At 35.2% G+C, this 27,625-nt stretch overlaps 1 protein-coding gene across 2 annotated transcripts in view; it reads left to right on the forward strand.

The window, feature by feature from the left end:
- Positions 1-4,466: 4,466 nt before the first annotated feature.
- Positions 4,467-27,625, forward strand: part of CLTRN (collectrin, amino acid transport regulator) — a 64,970-nt gene continuing 41,811 nt past the window's right edge. Inside the window, exons 1-2 of one of the 2 annotated variants that reach the window (XM_074192379.1) lie at positions 4,467-4,613; positions 4,904-4,962. In XM_074192379.1, coding sequence (XP_074048480.1) covers positions 4,547-4,613; positions 4,904-4,962 — 126 coding nt within the window. In that variant the 5' untranslated portion in view covers positions 4,467-4,546. The remainder of the gene's footprint in view (positions 4,614-4,903; positions 4,963-27,625) is intronic. The other variant, XM_074192378.1, reaches the window with a different exon arrangement.

Here is a 27,625-nt window from a genome sequence, read left to right on the forward strand (position 1 = left end):
TTTTCTTCAGCATTTTTTTGGATCTCCCTGACTAAGCTGCTGATTTCTTTTTCATATTTTTTTTTCCTGCATCTCTCTCATTTCTTTTTCCAATTTTTCTTCTATCTCCCTCACTTGACAATTTTTTTAGGTTTTTTTTTTTTTTGCAAGGCAGACAGGGTTAAGTGGCTTGCCCAAGGCCACACAGCTAGGTAATTATTAAGTGTCAGAGACAGGATTTGAACCCAGATACTCCTGATTCCAAGGTTGGTGCTTTATCTACTATGCGACCTAGCCACCCCTCCTTGACTTTCAAAGTCTTTTTTTAGCTCTGTCATAGCCTGAGCCCAATTTCTGTTTTTCTTGGAGTCTTTAGATGCAAGAGCTTGTACTTCCTCATCTTCAGATTGAGTGTTTTCATCCTTCTTGGGATCACAGGCAAAGTATATTTTCTCTGCTTACTCATTTCTCCAGCCTGTACCTGGTTTTGGGGTGCTTCCTGAGCTTTTGAGTATTATTCGGACACAGCCCCCCCAAGGGTCTCAGAGTGTGAGGCTCTGTCTTCCCTCCTTGTCTGTGAATGATCATAAGCCCACCTCTCTGCCATGTGGCTGAGGTGGGGGGGGCTGCTCTTCTATGTGGGGCCTAGACTGCCATCAGGATCTGAATGTTGTCAGAGCCCCAGGGTCCTGTTCCAGGGACAGAGGACAGAGCTCAGCAGTCTCTCTCCCTCCCTTCCTTAGGCTCAGCACTCTCCTGTTGCCATCTTGGCTCCGCCCCCCCCCTTCTTTTTTAAGAATTTTTGCAAAGCAATGGGGTTAAGTGGCTTTCCCAAGGCTATACTGCTAGGTAATTATAAAGTGTCTGAGGCTGGATTTGAACTCAGGTACTCCTGACTCCAGGATTGGTGCTCTATCCACTGTGCCATCTAGCCACCCCTTCTCTTCTTTAAATTTTTTTCCCATTTATATATAAAAGCAGATTTCAACATTTATTTTGGTAAAACTTTCTCCCTTCTACTCTTCCCTCCTCCCATCTTAAGGGAACAAATAATTTGGTATAGGTTATACATGCACAATCAAGAAACACATATTTCCATATTAGTCATACTGAGAAAGAAGAATCAAAACAAAAGGGAAAATGATAAGAAGGAAAAACAAAAATCAAATTTTTAAAAATGAAAATAGTATACTTTAAACAGCATTCAGATTCCACAGGTCTCTCTCTGTATGTGAATGACATTTTCTCTCACAAATCTTTTGGATAGTCTGTGAACACTATTTTGCTGAGTAGAGCTAAGCGTATCATAGTTGACATATTGTATATTTTGTTTTCCTGGTCCTGCTCACTTCTCTTGGCATCAATTCATGTAAATGTTTCCAGGTTTTTCTTATAGAATTATGCTATGATATAACATAACATAACATAACATAACATAACATAACATAACATAACATAACATAACATCATAACATCACATCACAACATAATATAAATAAGTATAATATATAATATAATAATATTGTATAACTTGTTCATCCATTCTTCAACTGATGGATATCCCCTCAATTTCCAATTCTTTACCACTAAAGAAATTGCTTCTATGAATATTTTTGTACAAGTAATCTTCCCCCCCCTCCTTTTTTTAGGATATAGACCTAATAGCAGTATTGCTGGTATAAAGGATATACACAGATTTCTAGCCCTGTCCATATAATTCCAAAATGCTTTTCAGAATGGTTGAATCAGTCCTCAACTCCATCAATGATTTTCCAATATCCCCTCCAACAATGATCATTTCCCTTTTCTATCATATTAGCCAATCTGATAGATATGAGGTGACATTGCAGAATTGTTTTAATTTGTATTTCTTTATCAGCTATTTAGAGCATTTTTTCATGTTACTATAGATAGCTTTAATTTCTTCATGTGAAAATTGCCTTTTCATATCCTTTACCATTTATCAAGTGTGCAACGACTTCAATTCTTCTCTTTTGACTGTTCTCTCTATAGTTTTGAAATGAGGCCTTTATCAGAAACTCTGGCTGTAAAAATATATTTCCCTGTTTTCTCCTTGCCTTCTAATCTTGGCTGCATTGGTTTTTGGGAAATCTTCTCAATTTAATATAATCAAAATTATTCATTTTGTCTTTTGTAATATTCTCTATCTCTTCTTTGGTCATAAATTCTTCTCCTCTCCATAGATCTAATCAAAAAACATTTCCTTGCTCTTCTAATTAGCTTTTGGTATCAACCTCTAAGTGTAAATTATGTACCCATTTCGACCTTATCTTAGTATAGAAGATGGGAAGGCTTTGGTTCCACTCACATTTCAGATATTACTAGTTTTGTGGTACTTGGCATGTCACTCAACCTTTATCAACTTCATTTATGTGATTTCTAAAATGTGAGTCTCAAATGAGATAACTAGATAAAGTGCTTTGGAGATCCTAGAGTTCTAGATATGTAGAAAAAATATCTAGATATGAGCTACTATTATTATTAGAAACAAAGTAAGAGTCTAAGATATAAAATGCAGGAGTCTAAAAAGAATTAAGGGTTAACTGGTCTGTGATATTGCATCATTGGTGCTTGTGTTCACTTATCATATTTTGGTTATGTAATGTGGGCCACATGAATGAGCTTTGAAGATTCCATGAGACCTGAGGGCCTTAGGTTAGTCACAACTGTTCTAAAGTCATTTTTCTATGTTTTGACCAATTTGGTAGACCAGGGTTTATTTGGTTTTTTTACTTAAACATGTACTATACAGCATATTCTATTCATCTTTTAATTTTTCCATTTTAGTTTTAGTTTTTTTTTTCCGCAAGGCAAATGGGGTTAAGTGGCTTGCCCAAGGCCACACAGCTAGGTAATTATTAAGTGTCTGAGACTGGATTTGAACCCAGGTACTCCTGACTCCAGGGCCAGTGCTTTATCCACTGCGCCACCTAGCCATCTCTAATTTTTCCATTTTAACCAATTTGACATAATAAGATTTGTTTGTTTTATTTAATTTACTGTTGAATGTATACTATGTATTAGAAGTTTTCTCAGTGTATTCTACCACAAATTTATTTCCTTTGTGGAGAATGATGAGTTCATTTTGACTGAATTAATTGATATTTCATGGCCCAATTGGTCAAATATATTTATTTGGTCCCTGCTATGCATATTCTACTTGTCTATCAATCTTGCTTACAAATCTAGATACTCTTTTGTCAACCAAAGCTCTGCATCCCTAAGCTCTTCAATTATAGTCACATGGAAGGCTGGTAGAAGATTTGGGGAGGAGAAAAGAACATTTTTATGATGTATTTGTTTGAATTCCAATGGCTAAATATAGAGGAACAGCCAGCATTGAGTTTCTTGCTTAATATAAAAAGGTCTCTGGAATGGCAATATTGTTTGTGGTACTAATCCACTTTGCTGATTATCGTATAAATCTATGTGATTTATGTATAAAAACCAAGTTTATCTGTTCTAATATTTCTATTTATTTTAGGAAACTTAGGAAATAGTTTTAGGAAATAGCTTCACCATTTCAGCAAATCTCTACCTCGTCTAAGAGCTTGTGCCAAGGATATGCTATACAAAATGGCATTTTTTTGAACTGAAAAACTAGAACAATTGTTGTTGTTACTTCTACCCCTATCATACCTTTTCCTGTGATGTGATGATGTCATCCTTTATACCTGAAGGGAAGTAGATGAAGCTTTTTACTGAATTGGAATCATCCACAAAGGTAAGTTAAAATTTAATTCACAATTTGAAAGAGCTGGGAAAGGAGGACTTAGAAATACTTGGCCTATGGAGTTGGTTTTTAACTTATGATTTTGAAAAATTCATCAAAATATGACCCCTTTTTGGAGACTACTCCATTATGTATTTCACTAATTTTCTATTTAAAATCAAATTTTGTTTCAATTTTTTTATTGTGGGTTTGTTAACAACTAGATAGACATTGGAGAATTTTATTTGTTGAACTGTTTATTTGTTTATAAAAAAGATATTGCATAATTGCTGAACTTCAATATCAAGTGAAAATATCTTTGATTAAAATGAGCATTTTTCTGAGTTTTGTGATTTGTGGAGTTAAGGACTGAGATAAGTACTTCCATGGAAGTATTGTTCCTCATTCATCAAAGAAAAAGTGAGAGTGAATCTGATAAATTCATATATTCTATCTAATAGCAAACTATCTTAACTCTCACATATCAAAATGAGCCAAAGGAAATTTTCTAATAGAGTTCTTTTCTTTGCAATATACATCAATTTAAAAATATATAAGGTTAAAATTTTGATAAGCACAAGAAATATTTTTAGTGTAGAGTTTGGGAAGAAAAACTCATCTCCTTTTTCCAAACAGATTTTTAGTAAATAACTGACAAGGGAATGGTCTGCATCTATAACTGTACTAGCTGTAGTGATGTGGGTTAATTATTAAACCTTTTAGTTGGTAGCTCATTTGTTGAGCTGATGTTCTAATCCTGGGTCACAGAAAGTTTCAGACTGCCTTACAGTAGTAAGTTTTTTCCCTTTACCTTAAGATTCCCACTCTGGCAGGATGTTAGTGGCTTTGTTTCCTACCTTGTCACTGATTACTGTTATTCATGCTCAGCTCTGTCAACCAGGTAAGTTTCTCCAAGTCTTGAAAATAAAATAACGGTTTTTCTCAATGATTAACATAATTGTTAGCTTTACAATCTATTTCTATAAATCTTCATAGCATACTTTATGTTTATATTATGAATAAAATTTAAAACTGGTACTCTAAAATAATTATAAGAAACCTTTCAGTGAAAATCTAGAGTGTAGTGTTGCATTTTAGGAATTTTGATGTGTTTCAGTTGTATTTGATTCAAATGTGTGCTCTTCACTGTTTGAAAATTTTGTTATGATCTGTTGTTTCTCTTTATGGCAGATGCAGAGAATGCTTTTAAAGTGAGACTTAGTCTCAAAACTGCTTTGGGAGATAAAGCAGTAAGTTGAACATTTTATTATATTTTTTCTTTTAGTTATATCCTTTATAGACATTGCAAACTGTAATAAATTTTTCCATAAGAAATTATTTCACAATTTAAAATTGGGGTAATGGATATTAGTAAATAGTTTGGCACAATAGTGTATACTGAATCCAAAGATCTGTCTTCAAATTCTGACTCTGTAAGCTACTTTGTCAATGATCTTGAACAAGTTACTTCAACTTTCTGAACCTCAGTTTATCTGTAATGGGGGGGGCTGAACAATACCAGTCTCTAAGGCCCTTCTAACTTTAATTCTGTGAACTTCTGTTCTCTATATTATTTGCTTGATACAATGATTTAATATAAATTCTTTTATGTAAATAATACATTTTGAAATGCATGGAATAGATTTATAATATCTAGTTAATGAAAATATTCTCTAATGAAAATTTTGCTGTAATGCATAAAATCCAAGCTTTGTTCAAAGATTATTTATTGCGTATCTTGTATATGCCCAGCTATGAAATTCATTCAACTAATATTTTTAAAGTTTGTACTATGTGCCAGTCATTTTGCTAGATATCAGTGAGACAGTTCTTGCCCTTTCCTCAAAGAATTTATTTATATGAGAGCAATTGGAAAAACAAAAATAGCACTCAATGAATATGTCCAATTCTAGATTAAACATTTTTTGGTACTTACTGTGAGGTTATAGTTGTTCAGAAAACAGAGAGACAAGAGAATACAAAGGTAAGTAGAAGAAACTTCTTGTAAAACATGTGACTTTATCCCCATTTTGAATAATGGGTACTATCCAGTAGGCAGAATAGATGAACACTGGTCTTCAAGGCAGGGTAAATAGCCCAGCCAATACAGAACTGCCAATAGAAGTTTGCCATATGCAGAGTGTCCCAAAGTCTCAGTGTAAATTTAGGCTTTAATAGAATTTGAAATATGATGAATGGGGAGGTCAATGGAGAGATCTAACTTAATGTAACAGAAGATAACATTGTATAGTGGTGGAAAGTGAAAGTGGATAAAGTGGAGTTTTGAAAACATGATTAGAGAGGTTTGAGTTTGACATGTTATATAAAGAGACAGTATAAGTTTTTGAGTGAGTGTTTTCAAAGAAATGATTTAGGGACATTAGTGTGACAGCCATATGTGGAATAGATTGGAAGTAGAAGTTAAAGGCAGTAAGACTACATAGGAGGCTAGTCTAGCTATCCAGTAGTAAGATGATATGGGTCTAGAATATGTATTCTGACTGAAGTTCATGAATAGATTTCAAGGGATATTTGAAGTTGGTTGAGAATAAAAATCACATATATTTTTAACAGTCTCTGAAATTTAGCATTTTCTTGAATTATTCAAAAACATAAATTTGGGCTAGGATGAACTTCACTTGATTACCAAAGGTGTCTCCAATACACACACACACACACACACACACACACACACACACACACTTAAAATCCCTAGTCTAGAGTGAGTAGTAACTAATAATTAGAGACAAAAGTTGTGAATTGTAATCGAAGAAACAGTGAGATTTTGAAGTTTGAGGTATGCAGAATGAACAGAGATTAATCGGATATATTAATAGTTTCTGACTTAGTCAAGGATTATAAAACAGGCAGTTTTCAGAAGACTATCTATAGTCACATGAAATAATGCTCTAAATCATTTACTGATTAGAGAACTACAAATTAAAACAACTTTGAGGTATTACTTCATGCTTATTAAATTGGTTCTTATGAGAGAAGAGGAAAATTATGGAGGGATATGGAAAAATTGGGATATTAATATTTGGTTGGTGGAATTGTGTAATGCTTTCACCCAACATTATCCCAAAGAGAGCAAAGAAAAACTAAAAAGCCTGTATGTATAAAAATATTTATAGCAGCTCTTTTTTGGGGTGTCAAAGAATTTTTAAATTGAGGAGATGCCTAGTAATTTTGAATATCTAAAATTATGTTATATGATCTTAACAAACTTCATCTCTCCCACTATTTAGCACAGTGCTCTGAAAGTTTGCCATGTGTGCTTAAAAAATATTTATTAAATTGAGTTGTTAAAAGATTTCTGGGTCAAGCAAAATATGTGTATATGGGATGAGCAATATTTTAGTACATGACAAGATAGAAGAGAAGAAATCTATTTATGGTTAGGGTTTTCAAATAAGAAATGGATAACTAGTTTAACAATGTCAGAGGATGTGGAAATCAACGTTATCTAGAATATTACTGAAGAGATTATCTTTAGAGGGGACAGAAACGTCTCTCTCTGAAGGGAAAATAAGAAGAAAGACATGAAATGTGATATATTCTGATAAAGTATATGAGAAAATATTGGTTAAAAGCAGAATAAACATAGCAAGGGTTAACTTTATCTCTGTGCTGGGAACTGAAGAATTTCTCAGTTCTTTTCTAAAAGATTAGAATTTATACAGAAAGACTGATTTTTTTTTAGGTTTTTTTTTTTTTTGCAAGGCAAATGGGGTTAAGTGGCTTGCCCAAGGCCACACAGCTAGGTAATTAAGTGTCTGAGACCAGATTTGAACCCAGGTACTCCTGACTCCAGGGCCGGTGCTTTATCCACTACGCTACCTAGCCATCCCTTGAAAGACTGATTTTTGAAAATGAAGGTTTTGTAAAGGAAATATATGTAGGAAAAGAGAGAGGTTTAGGGAATTCAAATTGAATACAAATTTTTTTAGTTGTATACTAGAAAAAGTAAAATGCCATTTCATGTCATTGATATCTGAATCAAATACTTTTAAAAAGTATTTTGCTAACTTACTATATAGTTTGATTTTTTTGTTTTCTATTTTATTAAAAATTAATAAGATTTATTTCCATTGATTCCTAGAATAATTTTCAATTTCAAAGTTGGGAGGGGTTTCAAAGGTTATTCAATCAAATTCTTCTCTACATTTTTTAGTTATTTCAATGTACCTAGGCCACTCAAACAGAAAGAAGAATAAGACAAATTCAGGTAATAAAACACAAATTTGATCCAAAAGCAGATTAAAAAATGATGGGGAACTTCAGTTATACAGGTATGTGCTGGATCTCTCTCTCCCCAAAGCAGAGTAGCTAGTAACATTTTGACTTACCTTAATAATAATAATTTCATCCTTTAAAAATCAGTGAATGTAATTTTCTTTAGCAAGTAATTGGATAGGAAATGATAGGAACTTTAGGAAATAAAGGTGAACCCCCCCAAGATTTTGTGATAAAAGAGATGCTAGCTGGGTATAGTCTTATTATTCACAGATTTCAAATGCTTTAGAGAGGAAAGATAGGATTCCTGTTGACTAGAATTCTGTCAATCTAGTTGGGAAAAGAAGTTCTAAATAATGCAATTCTGAAGAAACAAAGAGAAACAATTCTGAAGGGGGGGAAATTCAATCTAAAGACTCTCACATGGAGTTCTGGTGAAGGAAATGTTTTCTCTTCTTTCATACCCCTCTTCTATGAATTGTTAATATCCCTTGGACCTACTGGACCAGTAGGAGACATTGCATCCTTTAGGAAGAAGATAGAAGTACTCTATATAGAAATCCGTCATCTGAGAGAAGAAATATAACCCCTTACGATAGAGAAGAAATCCAGAAATGGACTAAGAAAGGAGTAGACAGTAGAATGCCAGTTGAACAACATAATCAGCAGATGCTTTCCCTTAGAGGGAACAGAGAAGAATAAAAGAGAAAGAACTCTTAGGTCCTATAATAGTGGGATTTGTGAGTTGCATTTGCCAAATTTCAATCCTACATTTAAGATTCATTATTTTTGTATTCTAAATTTGAGCCTATTCTTCCCATGGCCTTTCTGTGAATTTATGGAAGAATGAGATCCAGGTTTTGGGAGAGGGGGTTGGTTTTTATTTACTATTCTTAATAGGATATCTTAATGAATGCCTTTACCAATGTACCAATTAAAATTATGGGCTAATTGTTCTCTGAAAGCACACTGGTAGGGACATATGAGCTATAATGGTAGAAGTTACTACCATAAATACCTCTAGAATCCAAGCAGTCACTTTCCAGGGACCCACATTATGAGTGTGAATGCCTAGGAGAGTGCTATATATTCACTGCTTGGGTTTTCAGCAAAGTTTTATGAAATTTCTCATACTAAGATTATGGAAAAGAGACAGAGATGTGAACTAAATTGAAGCATAATTAGATATATTCAGAATTGGTTGAATAGTTACAGTCATAGTGATTTGATTTCAACTGAGATATCAATAACATTTCTGTTCTGCATCCCATAAATCTGTTTTTCAACAAGTATCATTGAAATTAGGAACAAAAAGTGAAAAGCAAAAAAAAGACACAATTATGGGAGCAGCCAAATAAGCACGTAAAGGATAATTTATATTTCTAAACCTGTGCATCAATAAAAGATAGAAAGAACAGATTAATGAACTGGCATAATTTTTTTTTAGTTTTTGCAAGGCAATGGGGTTAAGTGGCTTTCCCAAGGCCACACAGCTAGGCAATTATTAAGTGTCTGAGGTCGGATTTGAACTCAGGTACTCATGACTCCAAGGCCAGTGCTCTATCTACTGTGCCACCTAGCCACTCCACTGTACCACCTAGCCGCCCCCACTGCACCACCTAGCCACCCCTACTGTGCCACCTAGCCTCCCCATAACAATTTTAAAAACATAGAAAAAGAACAATTTATAAATCCCTAATTAAACATCAAAATGGAAGTTTTGAAAATCAAAGCAGGAACAAAGAATTGATTTTATGAAAAAATTAAATAAAATAGATAAACCATTGGTTAATTTCTTAAAAAAGAAATACTAGTATTTATACTAGTAGGAAAAAAATGAAAAGGGTGAATGCACCATTAACAGAGATGAAGTTAAAACAATTCTTTGGACTTTCTCCCTCAATTATATACCAGAAAAACTGATGATCTAAGAGATTAATTGAAGAGGAAATTTTAACATTGAGTTTTAAAAATTTTGAGTTGCAAATTTTCTCCCTCTTTTCTCAACCCTCTTCTTATATTATTTATGTGAAATCATGCAAAACATATTCAAAACATGTTCATAGTAACCACGTTGCAAAAGAAAATAAGACAATAAATAAAAAACCTATTTTCAGAGTTCATCCATTCTCTATCTCAAGGTCTCATTTTTCATCAGTAGTTAAGAAAAAAAGGAAGGGAAGAAATTTTTAACTCAAAATTTTGAAAAAGAATGTTAAAATTCTTTTATATGTATTTGAGAAATTTTTATGAAATAAATAAAAATAACATTAAAAAAGAAAATATCATTGGTTTAGAATTGGAAAGGATCACAAACTCCATTGAGCTCAACCCCTCTTGTTTTATAATTGATAAACCCAAGATTCAAAGAGATGAAATGACTTTCCCAGGTTCATACATACTTAGGCAAACTTTGCACCAATGTCTTCCTGATTTCAAATTCAATGCCCTGTCCTTTATATCCATCACTCTATAAACAGGACATAGAATTACTCAGTGTTCTCATTCTAATCAGAACCCTCCATTCAAGTCATGATTTTCTTTGCTGTTTCATATTTACCTCTCATGTTAATTTCTGTCTCTATACCTTCATTTTTGTTGTTCTCTAAATACATTGTACTTGTCTTTAAAGACTGTTAGATCCCTATATCCTCCAAGAAACCTCTCCTCATCATGTTGAGTGTTGTGTTTGGTTTTGACTCCATAGTTTAGGAAGCACACTAATCCAGAATTCAGAAATGGTCAGTTAGTCAGTTAGTCAACAAACATTGAAAAAACTACCGAGCGCCAGGTACTATGCTAAACATTGGGAGATTCAAAGAGAGACAAAAAAAAATACAAAACAAACTAAAACAACAAAAAATAAGCCTCCTCTCAAGGAGTTATCATACTATGCTGGAGACAGAATACAAACAGTGATGTTCAAACCAGATATAAGTGGGATCGATTGAAGATAAATCTCCAGGGGGAAAAGTGGAGGAGGAGTGGGGAAAACTTCTTGTAGAAGGTGACACATTAGTTGAGATTTAAAGGAATCCGGGGAAGCTCAGAGGCAGGGAGAAGAAGAAATGGGGAAGGAAAAACAATGAAAATGTCTAGAAATCAGGAGATGGAGTGCAAGAAACAGCCTGAAGATCAGTGTCTCTAGATTAGAGAGAATACATTGGAAAGAATGTGATGTCAAAAACTGAAAATATATTTATGAAGGACTTTAAAAGTCAAACAGATGGTTTTATCTTTGATTCTGAGAATAATAAGGAGATGCTGGCACTTTTTAAATAGGGGGATGACATGCTCAAAACTGTGTTTTAGGAAGATTGCTTTGACAGCTGAGTGGAAGATGACCAGAGTAGAGAGAAATTTGAGGCAAGAAGACCAACCAGAAGGTAATAGTCCAGAGAGTGATGGTTTGGGAAGGGTTTAATACCTGGGTGATTGCAGAGGTCAGAGGAGAGAAATGAGTAAAATGAGAGATGTTATAAAAGAAGAAATCATAGGACATGACAGCAAATTGAATGTGTGTGTGGGGGGGTTAGAAAGAATGAGGATTTGAGGATGAAACCTAGATTGTGAATCTTGAGTGACTGAGAGCATGGTGATATCTTTGAAATTAATAAAGACATTAGGAAATGAAAGAGTTTGAGAGAAAAGATGAGTTGTTTTGAACATTTTGAATTTAAGATGTAAAGACATCTTAGGACAGTTTAAAATGTTTGAAATTACTAAACTAAATAGTATAGAGGGAAAAGAAGAAAACCTAGGAGAGCTTGGGACATTCCTCTTCTTCCCCCCACCCCCATTAACAGGTATGACCTGGTTGAAGGAGACTGAGGAGTCGTCTAATAAGTAGGAGAAGAAGAAATAGAGAGGTATCATGAATACCTAGAGAGAAGACTATCAAGAAGATGATCAAGTATCTGTAGGGAGGTCAAGGAAGATGAACTATGGTAACAGTTCACTGGATTTGGCAATTAGAAACTTTAGAAAGAGAACAGTTTTTGTTAAAGGATAGTGTTAGAATTCAGAATGTAGAAAGTTAAAAAAAAAGAGTGAAAGAAAAGGAAGTGGAGCTATCAGTTATAGGACACCTAAAGGACTTTAGCCACAAAAAGAAAAAGAGATATGGAACAATAGCTAATGGAGTTTAATGGTTCAAGCAAGGATTTTTTGATGTTGTAGGAAACAGAGAAGCAGAGACCAGGCAAGGAGAGACTGAAGATAAGTGAGATAGAGGATTGATAGAAGAGGCAACATTATGAATGAGATGGAATGGAATGGGATCCTTTGAACATATAGAAAAGTTTACTTTGAATTCATACCTATGAAGATTGTCGAAGGGGCTGGGATATTTAATATGTAGAAGAAAAGTCTCAGGGAACTGAATTGGGAGCAAGGAATGGAAGCTGTAAAGGTAAATTTAAGCAAAATTATGGAAATGAAAAAAACTTTTCTAATAACTGGTGTTCATTCATGTCTGACTCTTTATGACCCAATTTAGGGTTTTCTTGACAAAGCTACTGGACAAAGATAAAGATTTTCCATTTCCTTCTCTATTCATTTTTACAGAAGACAAAACTATGACAAATAGGGTTAAGTGACTTGCCAGTATCACACAACTAAGAAGTATTTGAGACTGAATTTGAATTTAGGAAGATAAGACCTCCTGACTCAAAGTCCAGCATGCTGTCCTGTCTACTGTGTCAACTAACTACCTTCTAACAATTAGAGCTATTTGATAGTGAAATTCAATGCCATAGGAGCTAAGGGTTTTTCTCTAATTGGAGTGTATACCCTGGGAGCTAATTTTTAGTAGTGATAATTTCCCCAGGATTGTTTTGATTTATAATGCTAAGCAATTATTTATTAACATGAAAAAATATTAAATCAATTAGAATGTTAGGAGGAGCAAAGAAAGAGAGATAAATCATTATTTATTTGTTTGTATTTAACTTGAGAATCTCCTTTCTTATATAGCCTTGTGAGTAGCTAGCTGTTGTAGTGTATAGAACACTGGACTTTATAAATCTTAAAGCCTATATAAACATCAGCTATTTTTATTATTTTTGTTATTTTAGAATGTTTCTCATTCTCATTACTCTACTTTGTTTCTATGGTAAGACCCTGTGGGTTACCCCATCTGCACTCCCATTTCAATAAGCCTGTTTGATTTCCCCAGAAGAGGGTTACCCTAGATTTAAGGTACTCTTATAGATCAGAGTTTCTAAAATCACAGGTCACTCACCATCACCAATGGACTTAACTTTCAGTAATCATTTCAAGTATATAGATCAAGTATATACATGTTCTAAAGTAACATAATTTGACATTTAACATAATTTGAGAATTTACATTAGAATATTCCTCCATCTTCTTAGCCTATTCACAAAAGAGTTGTTCCCTAACCACTGGACCCAGATGATGCTGAAGGAATAAGTGAGACTGGTGACTTAACACAGAACACTTCACTCAAATCCAATTCATGGTAACACCTCCCTGATGTCATGGTCCTCTTTGAGGATGAAGGCCAAATACCATCATACGTATATGTGTGCGTGTGTGTGTGTGTGTGTGTGTGTGTGTATAAAATATATATATGTATATATGAGCGATATCTCTATGTATATGTGTTTATATATGAATATATAAATGTATGTATATTTTTTGTAGCTGAAAAGATGAGCCTGAAGAGATATTGCAAAAGTCATGACTCTTTTCATCAAGACTGACTTTGCAATTGTAACTTTGCTCTTATTATATTTTATCTTCCCCAGCTAACAATACAAGCCTTCCTTTGCTCTAAACTTTATTCTCTCCCAATCTACCTACTCCTTCCTTGCTACTTCCTTACACATTAGACTTTCTCTCATCTTATAATTCCCTTTATTGATTCTATCATCCTTTCAAGCAAATGTCTTTTATCTTTCCTCTGTTTAACAACCAGAAAATACTGTCTAGACTTATTGCTTCCAATTCATCTCCTTTCATCCACTCATCACTGATTGACTCCCTTCTCAACCCTTTGCAAACTGTTTTTCAACTTTGTCGTCTAACTGAAACTGCTCTCACCAAAGTAAACAATGATCCCTTTGCCAAAACTATGGACTTTTCTCAATCTCAATCAATTTGACCTGCTGTCAACAGTCTTGACACTGCTGACTACCCTTCTAGAAACTCTCTTCCCTGGGTATTCATGGTACTGTTCTGCCTTGGTTCTCCTCTGATTTATCTGAGGTCCATAGCAGGACCATTATATTTATTCTTCCCCCTGACTTTAGGATAGGAAAGTGGGTAGAGAGCCTGGTCTGAAGTCAGAAAGACCTGAATTCAAACTCAGCTTCAGACATTTACTAACTAAATGACCCTGAGTGAGTCATTTAATCCTGTCTGCCTGAGTTTCCTAATCTGTAAAATGAACTGGAAAAGGAAATGGCAAACTACTCTAGCATCTTTGCTAAGAAAACCCCAAAAGAGATCATGAAGAGTTAGACACTTCTGAATAACAAAAATAGCTTGGGGTATACAGCAAGAGTTCATTACTAAACCATGTTTTTTCCCTATCTTTTTCCCTTCCCTTCATTTTTCAAACAGTTCAGTTATTACTTCCATGAAGATGACTCAGATGTCTTATTTTGTCTCTCTCCTAAGAGAGCTCTAGTTTCACTCCTGAGTTTCATTGTTGCATTGATAATTGCCCATTAGATGTTTTAACTTGATATTCTTTAAGCACCTCAGATTCAATATATCCCATACAGAACTCATTATCTTTCCCCTGACAGAAATGTACTGTCTTCCTTAGCTTTCACAGTCACTCACCAAGAACTCTCTATGGTAAGTCCCTCTATGGTAAGTTAACCCATTTTCCCTCCCATCTCACACAAGTCAGTTTGATTCCCTGTAATAGGATTATCCCAGATTTAAGGTACTCTATAGATCAGAACTTCTAAAACTATTGCTCACTGTCTTTTATCACAAATGCCCAAGTGCCAGTTTCCAATCACACAGATTACCTGCATCAAGAGCTTTCTTAATACCCTGAAGTTAATATATCACTGCTGTGCCAGTTGGGAACCCTCTGTTTTAGCACATAGTAACCTGCCTTTTGAGTGTGTCATGCCCAAAGTCTAATAAGGGGTCAGGTTCCAGTAGAACACATGGAAAAAATGGGCAGATTACAGATCTTGAAAAGCAAATTGCAGATCAGTTCAGACAGAAAGTAGACCAAACCAGTAGGAGAATTTCAGGCAGATAGAGAAGTATGCATAAGGTCAAGAGTGAATAGGACAGGGGCAACTAGGTGGCTCAGTGGATAGAGGACCATCCCTGGAGTGTGGAGAACTGAGTTCAAATCTGGCCTCAGACAATTAATAACTCTGTGACCTTGGGCAAATCACTTAACCCCATTGCCTTGCCAAAAATAAAATAAAAAAAAGAAAAAGGCAAAAAAAAGAGTGAATAGGACAGTGAATCCTAGGGCAAAGGCAGTTTATCCCTTTCATTATTTTATGGAGCTTGCTGAGTATGACTTGCTCTTGGCTCACAGTCATTAAGTATAGAAATGAAATGGAAGTCTCTAAGTGAATTCTGTTCTTGATTGAGGCAGAGACAGAGCTGATAAATCATGAAACTAGAAGCCAGATTGATCAAATTGTGACAGTGAGAAGAATTGAAAGCAGTGGGTGTAGACTATTAATCCAAAATTTTTTTCAATGAAAGACAGAAAAGATTCTGATAGAAGCAAGAGAATGGTAAAGAGTCAAGTTCAAGTCTTTTTTTTTTTCAAAATAGGGGAATTAGTGCATGTTGAAAGAGGAAGGAGCTAGTGGAAGAGAGATTGATTATGAAAGAGGAATGATACAAACATAAGAACAAACTCCTTCAAGAGAACAACTGGGTGCAATGGGGAAAAAATATAAAAGGAAAAACAAAAAGCCAATAGATTTGCAATCAGAGGAATTGGAAATTAACTTTTTGTTTTGTTGCTTAGTGATAGTATGATTTGGTCAAGAGTCACTTTCATTGCCTGGGCCTCAGTTTTTTAAATTGTAAAATCAGTAAGTTGAATTAGATGACCTCTGAGGTCTCTTTCAGATCTAAATCTATGGTACTGTGGGATTGCCATCACTTTTCAGGTTATATTTTTTCAATGCTACCCATATAGAGGACATTTATTTTTCTTCTTTGATTCCAAACCTGTTACCTAGGTAGCAGTTATTAAATGAATGGAATTTCTTCATTTGAGGATTGTTTGAAGAAAGCAGCTTTAAATAGAAAACATTGAGACATCATATATAGAATTCTCCTATTCAAAAAATGGTAGTTATAAAAGGATATGAACTAATATTTCTAAAACAAAAACCAACCAAAAAAAAAGAATTACAGTCTTATGAAAGGTGCTCCAAATCATTAAAAACAAAAAATTCAAATAAAAACAACAAGGTTTTACATCATACCCTCAAAATTGGCAAAAATTATAAAAGATGAGGTTTACTTGTGGACTGTTGGTGGAATGTGAATCAGTACAACCATTTTAGAAAACAATTTGGAATTTTGCAAATAAAGTACCTAAAACATCTATACTCTTTGAGCCAGTCCCCAAGGAAGACATTAATAAGATGAAAATATTGATATACACCCAAATTTTATAGTATTTTTAATGGTAACAGTTTGGAAACAAATCTAAACAGGAGACAAATTTAATCAAATTGAGTCAACAAATTAAACTCTTATTAAATTCCAGAGATTATTCTGCTGGGAATACAAATACAAGCAGAAAGAAAGACAATTCTTGCCCTCAAGGAGCTTACATTTTAATGGGGGAAGACAATACATAAAAGAAATGTGGGTAGAAGAGAACATGATAGAAGATGTCCAAAGAGTCAGAAATGTAGTCTTGAGAGGACTGAAGGGTAATGGCTAACCTAATTGAGGTTCATATTGGAATATTACTCTGCTATATGGAAAAAAAGAATATGATAATCAGAGAAGTATGAACTCATTTACAAAGAAGTAAGTACAGCCAAGAAAACAATGTACCTCATGACCACAGGAGTGTAGTTGGAAAGACCAACAACCATTAAATAATCTAAAGTAAATTTTGTGAAATTACAAAGAATAAGCTTGGTCCTAAAAAACAATATGAGAAAATACCTCCCCAGACTCCTTTGTAAGGACTTCCTGCCTCATGCATATTTTTAGATTTTTTTTTCACTGTAATTATCAATTTTGATGAATGCTTTCTTTTTTCCCTTAAACAATTATTTTTTGTCATATGGAATTGTTTTCTGGGAAGGATCTAAAGTGAAATTTAGATGAAGTAAAAACAAAAGATATCAATATTATTTTTTAAATGTGCAGGTATGTTTTTCTATCAAAAAAGCTACAAAAAGATAATTAACAAAAATTTCTAATCTCACATAATTTTAAAAGAAGAATAAAATATGATGAAATACTTCAAAAATTGAAGTTCAATTTTAAGTCATTAATATTTTAGAAAAAAGTGTTTAAAATTTAATAACTTCAAACTGCACTTTTGCTATCCCTTTCTACTATGTGGACATAGTTGCTGGTGTGTGGGATAAAAATCCACTTAAAAAATATAGAGACTCCTCTGAGCAAAAAAAAAGTTTATTTTGGTTTTTCTGGAGAAAAGGGCATACTCCAAGTTTCACAAAGGTAATGAAGATCAAGGAGCTGCCCCGAATTGACAAGCAAGATTATATAGCCTAACTCGATCCCCTCCTCCTCCCTATCATCCCTCTTTGTCGACTTTTTGGTTAGTCTTTATAGTTATTTTCTACTTGTGAAAATCTACCCCAGCAACAAAGAAAAGAATGAAAGGTTTTCATAAAATATTACCTCACCATCCAGATGGTGAGAATAACCTTCAATATTATAACTATCTTATTGAAATAATGTAACTTGTCTTGGATCTCAACATCTAGGAACAGTCAGTTCACTTATCATCAAACAAGAGGAGTCTTATGAGCTTCTTTGGAATATAAGGTTTTTCTCATGGGGAAAGTAGTCTTATCAAAAGTTAGGAGAGTGAGCCACCTGTTTGGAATACAAGGGACTTTCTTCTAGAAATAATTTAAGAATAATAGTTTGTTCTTTCTTTAATATTTCTTAACCCTGAGAGGACTTCACTAGGAATATTAACCCTGAAATGGTTTTATTGGGAATATTCCACTCACTGGGCACCTTGCTTACCCAGCTTCAAGGCCATTAATGATAGATCCCATTTATCTGATTATCTTCCTCCCAGCAGCTCTGTGAAGCTGTACAAATATCACCCCAATTTTGCAGGTAAAGAAACAGGCTTAAGGAGAATAAATTTATTGATCAAAGTTAGTATGCATTAAGTGCTGAGCAGGAACTTATACAGTACAGGATTTACCAATGTATAAAACTTTAGAAGGTCTAGTCTTATCTCTTCCAATCCTCTATTTCCTCATTTTGCAAATGTGAAAACTAACACCCATTAGAAAAAAAAATAATTTGATCAAGAATACACAGTAAGTGGGGTGGCTAGGTTGTGTAGTGAGGGGTGACTAGGTGGCGTAGTGGATAAAGCACCAGCCTTGGAGTCAGGAGTACCTGGGTTCAAATCTGGTCTCAGACACTTAATAATTACCTAGCTGTGTGGCCTTGGGCAAGCCATTTAACCCCATTGCCTTGCAAAAACTAAAAAGAAAAAAAAAGAATACACAGGAAGAGAGGCAGCTAAGTGGTGCACTGAACAGTGTGCTGACCCTGGAGTCAGAAGGACCTGAGTTCAAATCCAGCCTCAGACACTTAATAATTACCCAGCTATGTGACTTTGGGCAAGTCACTTAACCCCATTGCCTTAAAAAAAAAGAATGCACAGGAAGTAAGGGACTTTGCTGGGATGGGAAACCAGTATCCCTATCACCAAATTGTATGTCTTATCCATTTTTCTATGTTACTTGATCTTTAGTTTTTCTGATTTAAAATATTTTTAGAGGCGGCTAGGTGGCACAGTGGATAAAGCACTGGCCCTGGACTCAGGAGTACCTGGGTTCAAATCCAGTCGCTTAATAATTACCTAGCTGTGTGGCCTTGGGCAAGCCATTTAACCCCATTTGCCTTGCAAAAAACCTAAAAGAAAATATTTTTAAGTATTTAGTAGTTTTTCTACTATCATTTCTCCTACCAAGTCCAAGGTGAAAACAACCTTCATTTAATCTGAGCCTTTCCCTAATGTCTGAAGTCTATCAGAGCTTATACACAGTTTATTGCCAGTTCCTTATGGTTTCAGAGGAGATTTGGTGTTAAAAGCTGTTACAGGCAGCTTTTATTCAGCGTTTTATTTTCTCACTGGCAGTATAGATCTTTCAGTGTGGTTCATGATTCCCCTAAGGAAAGGTCTTATCTGCACTCCTAATTTCTAAGATTTTTTCTTTAAGCATTTTTTAGTCTTTTCCTTGTGGCAAGAAGACAAAAACAAGGAAGATTACAACCATGCTGTGTGCAGGTCTACAATGCATTACTATTTTTTTTTCCCATTAGGAGATGGTTTCCTTGGCAACCATCCTTACTAACTCACTCTACTCCCTCCTTCCACCTGCTTTTATGTAGAAGTAAATTTGTATAGACTTGCTTAATATTATTTTTCAGCTACTCTGGAAAGCTTTTAATGGAATCTAATATTTAAAACCAGTTTTTAAGAGGACTATTTTTTTCATTTTCCCAGAATCTACATTTAAAAATACATTTGATTGAGATGTTCATAAGTTAAAAATAAAACTATTCTGTGATTTCCTCATAAATGGCATCTTGTATCCAGTTGGAGAGGTGAATTTTAGGGCAGGATAAAGAGAACTTTTCTTTGAGTCTGTAGAAAAATAGGCAAGAATTGCTCATGGGAATTGTAGATAAATGTGGGAGTTTATGCCAGATGACCCCATATTCTTAAAACAAGACAAAATTAAAAAAGCATTTATTAAATGTTTTTTGTGCACATGAAATAGGTGATATGGGAAATACAAAAATATATAGCACTATTATTGAGTCCATACAAAATGGCTAAGTAAAAATATAGCTCAGCTCCTATCACCTCAAAACTGCAAGAAATGCATTGAATAAAATAAAAAGCAACAAAAACAAAAAGAAGGAAAAAAGAAAATTCTCAAAAGGAAATCACAGAACAATAGAGACTGTAAAATTAGCTAGCATTAATATAAACAAAACAATACTCTTGGAAAAAGAAAAAGGAGAACTTTTATAAGGGAATAATTCTTCAGTAGCTGCAGATAGGACCCCAGAAAAGAGAACAGAATGATGATAAACCAAACCAAATAAGTAAAAAAGGTCAAGATGTCAAGATTTCTATTATACAAAATAAGCATGTGGTACAGGGGATAGAACTCCAGCCCTAGAGTCAGGAAGACCTGAGTTTAAATCCTGCTTAGATATGTGACACTTAATAGCTATCTGACATTGGGAAAGTCATTTAACCCCTATCTCAGTTTCTTTATCTCCCTCCAAGGGTTGTTGTGAGGATTAAATGAGGTAATATTTTTAAAAAAGCACTTGGAACAGTGCCTAGTGGAGAGTAGGTACTTTTAATGCTAGCTGTCATTTTTTTTTTGTGATTTTTTAAATTTAAATTTATTTTTATTGTTATTTTGAACAAATGTTTTTTTATATTAATAAAATATTCTTGTTTACAAGTAAACAAAATACCCCTTCCCCGCCCATGAATATAGATAAACTTGCTTGGGTGAAAAAAGTGAAGTAGAGAGAAAAAATATTAAAATTAAAAAAATAATAGTAATAATTGTAGGTATGGCCAGGTGGCACAATGGACAAAGCACCAGCCCTGGAGCCACGAGCACCCGAGCCCATATCCAGCCTCATAAACCCAACAATCACCCAGCCGTGTGACATGCAAGCTACCCGATCCCCACTGCCCTGCAAAAACCAAAAAGAAGAAAAAGAAAAAAAAAGACCCAAAATAAAATAAAATAGTAATAATAGTAGGGGTGGCTGGGTGGCAGACAGAGCATTGGCCCTTGAGCCAGGAGCACCTGGGTCCAAATCTGGCCCCAGACACTCAAAGATCCCCCTGCTATATGGCCCCAGGCAGGCCACCCAGCCCCACTTGCCCTGCACCCTCTCCCAAATAATAACAAAAAATGTGCTTCAGTCTTTGTTCCAGCACCAACAACTCTGTCATGGGTGGATCACATTCTTTATGATAAGTCCATCACAAAAATTACTTCCATATTTTTCCAACATTGCCATTGCTGACTGCAACTCCCTCCTTTCATACTTCTCCACTACCATGTACTATATTTTCTCTCTCCTTTCACTCTGACTCTGTTGTAGGGTAGCTGAGTGGCGCAGCAGACAGATCCCTGGTCCTGGGGCCAAGAGGCCCTGAGCCCCCACACCACCTCTTAGGCCCAGAATCCACCTCCCTCTGTGGTCTTGGGCAGGCCTTCCAATCCCAGCCCCTTGCAAGAAGTAAAAAAAGAAAATGTGTTATGTCTGACCACTCACCCCCATGGTCCATCCTCTCCTCCTTTATTCACAGCCCCACCCCTTCCCCCTGCTCCCCCCTCCTTACTCCAGATGTCTATACCCCATTGAGTATATTTGCTGTTTCCTCTCCTAACCATCTCTGATGAGAGCAAAGGTTCCCTCATTCCCCCTTGCCTCCCCCTTCCAAATCATTGCAATAGCTCATTGTAATAAAAAAAATCTTTTTATGTAAAATATCTTGGCCTATTCCCCCTCTCCTTTTTCTTTCTCCCATTCCATTTCCCTTTTTTTCTATTGACTCCATTTTTACACCATATTTTATCTTCGAATTCAGCTTTCTCCTGTGCTTCAACTATAAAAGCTCCCTCTACCTGCTCTATTAACTGAGAAGGTTCATATGAGTATTATCAGTGTCATTTTTCTAGACAGGAATACATGCAGTTCATCCTTATTAAGTCCCTCATATTTCCCCCCTCTCCTCCAGTCTCCATGCTTCACCTGAGTCCTGTATCTGAAGATCAAACCTTCTGTTCAGCTCTGGCCATTCCAAAAGGAACATTTGAAATTCCCCTGGTTCATTGAAAGTCCATCCTTTTCCCTGGAAGAGGACATTCAGCCTTGCTGGGTAGTTCATGCTTGGCTGCATTCTAAGCTCTTTTGCCTTCCGGTATATTGTATTCCAAGCCCTACGAGCTTCCAGTGTAGTTGCTGCTAAGTCCTGTGTATTGATTCCTGATTTCTGGTAAATTCATCAATCTCCCTGAATTCTATTCTTTGTCTGAAGGATTTGTTCTCCTCAGAGAGTTTTCTTATCTCTTTTTCCATCTGGCCAATTTTGCTTTTTAAAGCATTCTTCTCCTCAATAACGTTTTGAACTGTTTTATCCATTTGACCTAAGCTTGTTTTTAGCATGCTATTTTCTTCAGCATTTTTTAGGATTTCCTTGACTAGGCTGCTGACTTCATTTTCATGTTTTTTCCTGCATCTCTCTCCTTTCTTTTCCCAGTTTTTCTTCCAACTCCCTCATTTGATTTTCAAAGTCTTTTTTGAGCTCTGGCATAGCCTGAGCCCAATTTCTGTTTTTCTTGGTGTCTTTAGATGCAGGAGCTTGTGCTTCCTCATCTTCAGACTGAGTATTTTGATCCTTCTTGGGCTCATTTGCAAAATATTTCTCAATAGTCTTTCTTTTGTTTCTCTGCTTGCTCATTTTCCCAGCCTGGGCCTGGTTTGGGGTGCTTCCTGAGCTTTTGCGACACTCCCACAAGGGTCTCAGTGTGTGAGGCTCTGTCCTCCCTCCTGGTTTCTGAATGACCATAAGCTCCCCCCTCTGCCATGGGCCGAGGTGGGGGGAGCTGCTGTTCTATGGGGGGGGGCCTAGACTGGGATCAGGATCTGAATGTGTTCAGAGCCCCAGAGCCCTGTTCCAGAGGTAGGGGATAGAAGAGCTCTGCAGTCTCTCTTCACTCCCCTCCCTCAGCTCAATGGGCTCATGCCCTGGGGGCTTCTGCTTACTGGCTCCACCTGCTTCTGTTTCCTGGATCAGGGCTGGGGAAAGACCAAGCTTCATGCTGTGTGCCCTGAGGGCTGGGCTCCACATGCTTGCTCTGGCAGAGGTCCCCCTGCTGTTCCTCCACTTTGTGCCACGTGCTCCTCGGGGTGCAGCTCAGGAGACTCCCCTGCTGCTGTGAGCCGCAGCTCCCAGCACCCTGGGGCTGCCTCCAGGAGGCTGAAGTTCTCTCACTCTGGCTGGCCGCCCCTCCGACCCGGGGAAGCAGAGCCTTTCTGCTCTTTTCCAGGTTACCTTGAGTAGGAGAACTACCTCACTGGGTCCCTTTGTGGGTTCTGTCTCTCTAAAGTTTAGTTAGAGTCCTTAGCTTATGAGTTTTATCAGAGAGCTCTTAAGACTGGATCCCTTCTTGTTGCCATCTTGGCTCTGCCCCCTTATCATTTCTAATATTATTACATTTGAACTCACCATTACAGTCTCAAGTGAGAAAGTAGAAATGGTACTGAAGACCACAAGATGGGAACAGTAGCCTAATAAGGCCAAGGTTACATAGAGAAGAGGTTGTGAGCTGATTCTTGAAGGCAGTAGAGCACTGGAGTATTGGAGGTAGATTGATTTTTCTACATTCCAAAGAAGAAATGTCATATTCTTAGAAGAAATTTCAGAGCTTATGATTATTCTTTGAAAGCAAACAATAAAATAATAATTGCCTACCAATCTATCTGCTTTCTTATATCTACAAAACATTTTTGGCAGATTATTTTTTAAATTTAAAGATTTAATTTTACTTAAACAAAAATAAACTTTTTTTCATCCCACTTCCTCTATCCACATATATTTTGGAATAGACAAACAAACATATAGAATCCTTGTATTGCATAAGCATGGTTAAGAAAAACAAATTCCCAATTTGGTCAAATCCTGGCTATTTGTCTATCACCTCCTTGTCATGAGGTGGGCAGCAGTATTTATCTTCAATTTTCTGCAGTCATTTTGTTGATTTAAGTTTAATATTCTTTCTGAATTGAAAATTTGTTACAATATTGATGTATGGTGTAAATTTCTCTCCACAAACTTCTATTAGCATCTGCACACTCTGAGAGTTTTCTTGAAGGTTTGGGAAGGGAATTTAGTAGGCTTTGTAAAATGATATTTTACAATAGACTTTATTTTTACAAACATACAACTGAGTAAAAGATGTAAAGAATATAAGTTCCCTCTGTGCTTATTATTTATTGGCTTTTTTTAAAAAAAAGCATTTGATTCTGTAAAGTTAAATGCCTCCTTAAATGTTCTTCAGCAAGATTTTTTTCACCCCCTTGTCAAATTTATGCTAGATTGCTTGAAAGATGTTAAAAACAGTGATATCTTTTTATTCTTTATTTCAGTAAAAAATATTCACAAAGCAGGGAAGCAATATATGCTTGTTGACTGTTCCTAAGGATATACAGCTCAGACTACTAGTGGAAGAGTTATTATTTATAGACAATATACCAGGTTTTCTGGATTCTTCAATTTATTTGATCTGCTACAAATTAAACCAAGTTCCAGAACCTTTAAGAGCCTCCTAAATCAGAATAATGATCACTCAAAACATTTCAGCTTAACTCCACAAAGGAAAGACCAAATGAATAAAGAACATCTATTACTCGGACTATATCAGCTATTGAATTGATAACCCATAAGAATGGTACCTCAGAAATTTTATCTTGGACAGACAGACTGTCCATGGACACAAGCTATTTTGGGAAACCTTTCTAGACATCTAGTTTGTGACTGATGGTACCTGATTTGGGCAATTATAGCCAGGATACGTTAGTTAATGTTTAACAACCAATTCTCCAGAAAAAAAAAAAACCAGCACACTATTATGTTTAATTTGAATTGTTAACATTTTCTTCATCCCTTTCTTAACAATCAACAAAACAACAAATTAAACCTTGTTAATTTCCAAGGTATAATTGATTACATTGAAAATTTGGTAATTGGCTGTCACAAGATATTCAGGCTGGATCAAATATATTGTGATAGCAAGCTGGTTATGATTGATACTAATATATATATATATTTAAAATTTTTTCAACTTTTAAGTGTCATCCTTCCTGTATTCATATAAACAAGTTGTTTTTTTATGACTAGAAAAATATGCATAAACATAATGCAATTAAAACTGTATGCTATGTATGTATACTATATAACATCATATATGTCAATACATATACTTGCATGTACATATATGGCAATATTCTTTGCATGTTGTCTCCAATGCCCATTAGATTTTAAACTCCCAAAGGGAAGGAGCTGTCTTTTACCTCTTTTTTGCATTTCCAGCACTTAATACAATGCCAGGCCCATAGTAGGTGCTTAATCAATGTTTACTGACTGATTGATAACGTGGAGAGATCTAAAAGAAGAATCCAGATATGATGAGTGGACCCTCTGTGGAAGATTTCTGATATGGATAAAACATAGAATATATGTGTGAATGAATTGCAGACAATACCAATAGAAAGAATAGTCACATTGAAGACAATACAAATCTATTTTGAAATAAGGAATGGCAAATAGGAAGAATTCAAAGAAGCATAAGAATGAAACTGACAAGTAAATCAAGTCAACAGTAAGATCCAGCAATGACAATAAAAGATATTTTTGCCTGAAGAATTTTGCCATCTAATTAGGAGGAAATTACATGACTACATGAAACTTTAAAAAGCAGTATTCAATTTCTCAAATATTCAGTGATATTTCACAAGAGATTTATGGAAAGAATTATAAAAACTGTGAAGAAGTATATTAAAATTTCAGAGCATTATTAAAAGATTATCAAAAAATTTGATTTAGTAGAGTAAAACATTGCCTTAAGAGCTCTCTTCCAATAAGAGATCTTGCATTCATACATCAAATTTTTTTTTTAATTTATTGAAAAAATAACAGGAATGTCATTCAAAGAAAATATGATCTTAAATATCAAATTAGATATACAAAATAACAATACAAGAGTCTAATGTCAAATACAAATACCATTATGAGTCACACAAGTCAGAACATAATTGAATGAGAAAGTAAATAGTATAGACAATTTTATTAGATAGATAAGAAGAAAAACTATTTTGAGCTATAATTGTCTGAGGAAATGTTTTGGATGATAGAAGACAAGATAAATGTTGAAGGGTGGCTAAATTTTGAAACCTAAAGGAATGGGAAGGTATTCCAGGGAAGGAAATGTATTTTTAAAAGACCCTGTGGCAGAAAAGAACAAAGTGTGTTTGAATGATTATGAATAGAAAAAAGTTATCAGATGTAGATGAGAAATGGGGGGGTGAGGCTACAGAAGCATAAAATTCAGTTGTGAATTACCCTCAATGCCAGGTAAAAGGCTGGGCTTTATTTTGTAAGCACTGGGGAGAACCTTTCAGTGTTTTTGGGCAGGAAACTGACTTGACAAAAGGGATGATATAGGAAGATTTAAGTTTAAAATTTTTATAAAAAAGAATACCTGAAATGACAAAATCACGAATCTTTTGAAGAATTAAATATAAATATATTAATTATAACAATAAGCTCTTCATTAAACTCTTGATAATTAAAGCTATCAGACTGTAGTTTTACACAACTGTATTGTCTTATTCTTAGAGAGTCTTGCCTATTTTAGTCTATTTTTTTTTAGCTTTTTGTAAGGAAAATGGGGTTAAGTGGCTTGCCCAAGGCCACACAGCTAGGTAATTATTAAGTGTCTGAGACCAGATTTGAACCCAGGTACTCCTGACTCCAAGGCTGGTGCTTTATCCACTATGCCACCTAGCCACCCCCTTTGGTCTATTTTTTAAATTAGGCCAAACACATCCCTATGCAGGAGACTGGAAGTACTACAGTACCCCTTAACTCAGGGGGGAACCAAAATTGACATTTTCTTATACAAATCAGCCCCCATCATTTTGACCAGTAATATAATGTGTCTGACTTGGGATCACTAAGATCTTTGTTCAAATCTAGCCTCTATTTTCCAGATGTGTGATACTGGACAAGTAACTTATTCTGAGTCTCAATTTTCTTATATATAAAATGAGAAAAATAAAAATGTCTATCACAGGATTCTAGTGCAAATCTGATGGGCTGATACATGTAAATAAAGCATTTTGTAAACTTTAAATCATTAAATAATTTTCAATTCTGTTGTTTCTCAACCTAGAAATTTTAGAACCTTGGAGTTTTCTGATACAATAATTCTAGAATTTGCCTTTCTAAATGTCTAGATGTCACTGCCATTCTAGTAGTCTAGACTCCTATCTCTTCATGTCTTGTTTATGACTTCCTTTTCTTCTGTCTTTACTTCAATTCATAATCCCTACCACTGTCAGATCAATACTATGGACAGTACTAGTAATATTATTGACAGATAAATATTATTTTTTTATCACCTCATTTCCCTACATAGTAGGGCAATTAGATGGGAAAGTGAGTAGAATGGCCCTAGTCAGCATGTGTTACCTTAAACCAGGTCCATCTCCAGTCATCCTGATTCATATCTGAATAGGACCCAGATGATTCCCAAAGACAAAGTGAGGTTGGTGACTTAGGGCAACCATCCTCACTCAAATCCAATTCACATGCTTCACATGGTATTACCTCCCTGATATCAAGGTGGTCTTCAAGGATGAAGG

Source organism: Macrotis lagotis, chromosome 6, assembly GCF_037893015.1.
Source record: "Macrotis lagotis isolate mMagLag1 chromosome 6, bilby.v1.9.chrom.fasta, whole genome shotgun sequence".
NCBI lineage: Eukaryota > Metazoa > Chordata > Mammalia > Peramelemorphia > Peramelidae > Macrotis > Macrotis lagotis.